Source organism: Gymnoscopelus braueri (assembly GCF_963280865.1).
Source record: "Gymnoscopelus braueri genome assembly, chromosome: 8".
NCBI lineage: Eukaryota > Metazoa > Chordata > Actinopteri > Myctophiformes > Myctophidae > Gymnoscopelus > Gymnoscopelus braueri.
Genome location: NC_137609.1, coordinates 11,935,974 through 11,941,937, shown reverse-complemented (window position 1 = coordinate 11,941,937; position 5,964 = coordinate 11,935,974). Strand labels below are relative to the sequence as shown.

At 40.3% G+C, this 5,964-nt stretch overlaps 1 protein-coding gene across 2 annotated transcripts in view; it reads right to left on the bottom strand.

Annotated features, from left to right (window-relative positions):
- Positions 1-5,964, bottom strand: part of LOC308090558 (schwannomin-interacting protein 1) — a 10,820-nt gene extending 4,856 nt beyond the window's left edge. For both annotated transcript variants that reach the window (XM_080435782.1, XM_080435783.1), the window contains exons 1-4: positions 5,796-5,964; positions 3,910-4,149; positions 2,441-2,577; positions 239-317 (exon numbers count right to left, since the gene is read on the bottom strand). In XM_080435782.1, coding sequence (XP_080291908.1) covers positions 239-317; positions 2,441-2,577; positions 3,910-4,146 — 453 coding nt within the window. In that variant the 5' untranslated portion in view covers positions 4,147-4,149; positions 5,796-5,964. The remainder of the gene's footprint in view (positions 1-238; positions 318-2,440; positions 2,578-3,909; positions 4,150-5,795) is intronic.

Genomic DNA, 5,964 nt, shown 5'->3' with positions numbered 1-5,964 from the left:
GTCACAATCATTTTAACCACTTTAACCATATTTTATACTTTGGCTATTCAAAAACAGCAGATATACACTTCGTGCCGCGCTATGAGCTTGTAGATCTGCTATTTTTGAAAAAAAAAAAATTATTTGAGACACGGGATCCGCAGCCAAAAGAAACATCATTTTGGGGGTCCTTGGCATGAAAAAGTTTGAGACCCACTGTTTTAGGGATGATGTGGTGGAGATCAGTCCAAACCCTGACCTTTTTATTGGCTCCCTCGTCTTCTTCACTGTCGCTGTCGTTGATGAAGCACAGCTGTAGGTTTTTGTGATTGCGAAATCTGTGAACACAAGAGACGCAAAAACCCCATGACATTTCTCACACAATGTGTGTACACACATTTTTCTTAAGGGATAGTGCAATATTTAGTACGAAAGTCAACCATAATGTCTTTCTATCTACTTTTTATGTTTTAAGTTATCTGTGCTATAAATTGCTGTCTGTTATTGTGTCCATTTTAATGTCACAATTGTCTCACACTTGACCATATGGATTTCCTTTTGAGGAAAGTAAATTTTATCTTTACCTTGATTTGTGTGTCAATTTGCACCATTTATTCATATTTCATATTTGCTTGCATTTCAAGTGAAGCACGTCAAGTTTTAAAAGGGGCTTTATAAAAAGGGCTATGCAAATGATTTTTGTGAGATTGATTGAGATTGTTTGAGATTGATTGAGATTGATTGAGATTGATTGATTTTTGTGAGATTTTGTGAGACAGTGAGATTGAAAGAAAGGGAAATTAAGTATTTTCTGGTCCCCGCCCGGGGGGAGGGGGAATTGCTTTTCTGCTTCCCCCAGCAGATGGCTACTCAGATGGCTCAGTTGAGAGTACGGGGGAGAGCATTTAAGACTGGCCTGGTGCCAGCCGATGGTTGAAACGGTGACCTTCCGATTCCCAGACAGCCTCTCTACCCACTCAGCTACAGCCGCTCCCAGGGGCCCCCCTCTTTAGTGTTCATTGCACTTTTGCACATTCACTGTCTGATTATTCTGAATTGTCCTTCATTACCCAGACCAGTGGTTCTCAACCCGTGGTCCGGGGACCACCAGTGGTCCTTGAGGGGGTTCCCGGTGGTCCCCAGCTAAATGATGGAAGAGTTGGTAACCAAATGGACCCTTATAGATCTTTAACTCGTGGGAGTGTAAAATGAAACCAAATGGACCCTTATAGATCTTTAACTCGTGGGAGTGTAAAATGAAACCAAATGGACCCTTATAGATCTTTAACTCGTGAGAGTGTAAAATGAAACCAAATGGATCCTTATAGATCTTTAACTCGTGAGAGTGTAAAATGAAACCAAATGGACCCTCACGGGTCCATTTGGTTTCATTTTACACTCTCAAGAATTAAATTATTGTTAAACATCTGCAAAATACTTTAAAAGAATTGTTATTTTGATCAACGTTTGCCTGTTATCTCTCTCCTATGGCACCAACATCAATACAGCATGGAATTGTGGACAAAATGTTATCCAACGATAACAAAATATTCTATAAGTCTTGGGTCTGAGAGTCTAATAAATCTCATCAAACGGTGGTCCGCGCATAGCCGCAGGAAGTAGGGGTGCTGGGGGGGCTGCAGCATCCTCTGAAAATAATCTATGATTTTATTTCTTTTTAAGACGGGGTGCTGTGATTTTTTCCCCCCTAAAACATAATCATCAGGTATTATGGTTATACTAGGAGGAAGATTTTTTTCAAAAAAGTGTACAGAAATTGTTAAAATTATGTTTTTATGTGGACACGCCTCCAGTTCATTAAGTATACCTGGTTCTCACCTTAGCACCTCCTCCACCACCTTAGCACCACCCACCTGTTCTAGTCCCTCCTCCTCCTCATGCCCACACCTGTTGTGTTATGATAATGAGGGGGAGGGTACAATTTTACTATGTCACTAAAGTGCTGTTTTTCTATTGGCACGTTTGACCCTCAAGGTTTCAGCCTCCAGGTAGAAACTCAAAATAGTCAGAGAAGACATAAAACACCATAAAAACACCACCAGGGGGCTTAATGAAGTTCTATCAACCTCATAGACACATGAAAAACAGAAAAAGTGCAAAACCATGGCACCACCTCTTTAATTAAATACAATTATTAAAAACATTTTTGCATAAAGTGCCTGTTGTTGCTGGTCGTTATTTGGGGGGGAGTTAGTGCGATATGTGTCCTGGAACCGAATGAACCAAATAAAAGTACCAAAACCCCCCCAAAAAAGTAACAAATCCGGAAAATAACCGCACATTTTCGCTACACACGCATGCACGCATGCACGCATGCACGCATGCACGCACGCATACAGCATCCTTAACCGAAAACATCTTCCCGCGGCTATGGGTCCGTGGCTCAAATGCAGAATAAATAATGGACCCTTGATATGAAAAGGGATGAAAACCCACTGACCTAGACGTAACTCTACATCTGGGCGTGTCCTCCTCATCCTCATCCTCCTCCCAGTGTGCTCCCCACAGCCTCCAGTGCCTGTCCTCCACTCCTCCTCCGCCCCCTGACTGGCTCCTCAGCCCTGTGCCACCTCCACTCTGGAGCACACAGGAGGAAGAAGAGGGGCAAGGAAATCAAGTCAAGGTCAAGCAAGTGGTGTAAAGTGCCTAAGTACATGTACTCAAGTACTGTACTTAAGTACAATTTTGTCTATACTTTTACTTCTACTCCACTACATCTCACGAGGCAAATATCGTACTTTTACTCCACTACATTTATTTGAAAAGTTACTAGTTACTTTGCAGATATAAATTATTACATTATAAAACATACATTAACCACTTCAGCCCTATTTTATACCTAGGCTATTTGAAAAAAGCCGATCTACAAGCTCACAACGCGTTGTGTAGATCTGTTATTTTCAAACATTTTAGTACTTTTACTTTTGGTACTTTAATTACATTTTGATACCAATACTTTTGTACTTTTACTCAAGTCACTCAAGACTTTTACTTGTTACGGAGTATTTCTATATTGCATACTTTTACTTAAGTAAAATATCTGAGTACTTTTTCCACCACTGAGATCAAGCCACATGTAGAAATCACTTTGTGGTAACAAACAACGTGTTTGTTACCGAGTGCTTGACAGGGCGATGACGCACATGCAATCAGCATGGTCGTGGCCTTGTGGAAGCAGAGAGTCCTATAATTGAAAGGTCCCAGATTTGATTGCCGGCACACAACAGCCAAGTATGTGTCAATCCAGCAAACAAGTGCCCTTGAGGAATGCACCTAGTTAATTGGGATTAGATTTATAATCGACTTTTTAGGAGACAATGGTGACTTCATGTCTTAACCATTTTTAACTCTGAGAGTGTACGAATGTAGCCAAATGTACACTTGGGCTGTGTGTCTGTCCACCAAAGTGTTTCTTCCCAGCTGAAAGCGCAAGGCTCTCAACAAAAAAACGCTTCAAAACGCCTGAGTTGAAAATATTTCAACTCTCAGCAAGCACGCCAAGCAGATAAGCGCCAGACGTAAAACGTGCAGCGCAGAATAGGGTAAATACTCCGTGCTCCCATTGAAAACCATTAAAACATACGTTCTTTCCTTGAGGCGCTGAGCGTCTATTCTACGGTGCACGTTCACGTCAACATATTGTCTGCGAGTTCAAATATTTTCAACTCTGGGTGTATTGGAAGCGTTTTTTGGCAGAGTGATGGCTCGTCTATATCATGTCTCTTCGCCCCCCCCCCCCCACCCTGAAAGATTTGCCAGGAGCCACCACTGATTCAGCTGGGATAAAAGGCTTTGGTGTGCACACAGCCTTACAGGTCCATTTGGCTATTTGGAGACTCTCATACTTAAATGAACACTGAGGATTTTACTGTGTAACAACAACCCTGGTCTCTTTGACCTTTCGCTGACCTTTGACCGTTCCCTCCGCTCTTGCTCTTGTTTCTCCAGCTCGGCTATCCGCAGGCTCAGATCCTCCCACTGCATCATGGGAGGCTGGCTCTGTTGGTGCTCCTCTTCTTCACAGGACCCTGCAGCAGCACTCTGCCGCTGATCAAACCCTTTCTCATCTTTCCCTTCATCCTCCTTGGGATGGTCGTCACTCTCTTTTTCCTCTGAGCTTTCTTTCTCCTTGGTTCCTCCCTCCATTCTCTGGAGAGGAAAAGTTATTTAATTTATAATAAAATTATTTTATATATAATAAAAAATAATTAAGTGATGAGGAAGAGGGGTTACCTATTACAGCCTACAGTTAATAAAAATGTATAATAATAATAATAATAATAATAATAATAATAATAATAATAATAACAATAATAATAATAATAATAATACAAATAGGCTAATAATAACTGTATGCAAAGAATATCATCTCGGAAACTATGTTGGTCTCTTTAAAAAAACACGTCTGCCTATTTATTCTCCATCAGCAGTGATGGAAGAAGTACTCACATGTTTTACTCAAGTAAAAGTATCAATAATGCAATGTAGATATACTCCGTTACAAGTAGAAGTTGAGTAAAAGTACAAAAGTATCTGCATCAAAGTATACTTTAAGTACCAAAAGTAAAAGTTACTCATCGTGCAGAATGTCCCACGTTTCACAAGTTCAAAGTGTATAAAAAAATCATTTGAAAATAGCAGATCTACAAGCTCACAATGCGTCACATTGTGATGCATTGTGAGCTTGTAGATCTGCTATTTTCAAATCGTTGAAATATGTATATGGCTGAAGTGGTTAGTGTGTTTTGTAATAATAATCAAAATCTAAGTAGCTGGTAACTAAAGTTTTCAAATAATTGTAGTGGAGTGAAAGTACAATATTTTCCTCAGAGATGTAGTGGAGTAGAAGTTAAAGTATTGAAAATTGGAAATAATCCACTAAAGTAAAAATACCTCAAAATTGTACTTGAGTACAATAAGTAAATGTACTTAGTTACACCACTGTCAGAATGTGCATGAGCCAGCAGCTAGAGTTTCATTTGAGTCTCTAGGTGTTAATGTAGCAACCTATAATCAGATCTATCTGCTCATTTACATAATTAGCCTAATTGTAAAGCAGCGCACGCCCACGCTTCTGTGAAAAACCAACTTCGGCTGTATACTCCGCCGTAGGATGGTGTCGCGCGCCGACAAAATAGCCGATCGTGCGACACGCTGTTGTGAGCTTGTAGGTCTGCTCGCGACACCACACGTACAACGAAGTATATACCTACTAATGTCGTAATCTAATGACAGTATTAGTAGTATATTCTACTACTAGGCTACGCATTTCTGCCCATATATCGTTCAGGGACCCCTAGACCAGTGGTAACTAAGTACATTTACTCAAGTACTGAAGTACATTTGTTTGGTATTTTAGCCTAGAATGTTCAAGTAGCCAAGACAATACTTTTACTTCAACTCCACTACTAGTGAGTGACTTTGTAGATTTTGATTTTTATTACAAAACCACTTCAGACCTTGACTTTGGCGATTTGAAAATAGCAAATCTACAAGCTCACAACACTTGTGAAATGGGACCTTCTGCATAATGAGTACTTTTACTTCTGGCACTTTTAAGTGCATATTTTGATGCCTATAAACTTTTGTAGGCCTACTGTTACTTTTACTTGTAACAGAGTAGTTACATTGCTAGTATTGATACTTAACTTTTTACTTATAAGTAAAACATTCCGAGTACTTTTTCCACCGCTGTCTGCCAGAGACCCCAGTGATCGCTCCTCTCCTCACAGCGCAGCAGAAACAGAATGCATGTTGTTGTTTACAGAGAGTTAGTTCTGCACACATTACATTACCTATTCATATCCCAGCATTACTGTCTCCTCCTCTCCCCCGGCCGTCGTCTTCTCCAAACGCCCGACGTTAGCCATCATCACATCGCTATAATCTGTCAAATTACATTTAAAAAAGACTTGTTATTATGAAACTCTTCCTTCCACAAGTCAAGGAAACACCCCTCTAGAA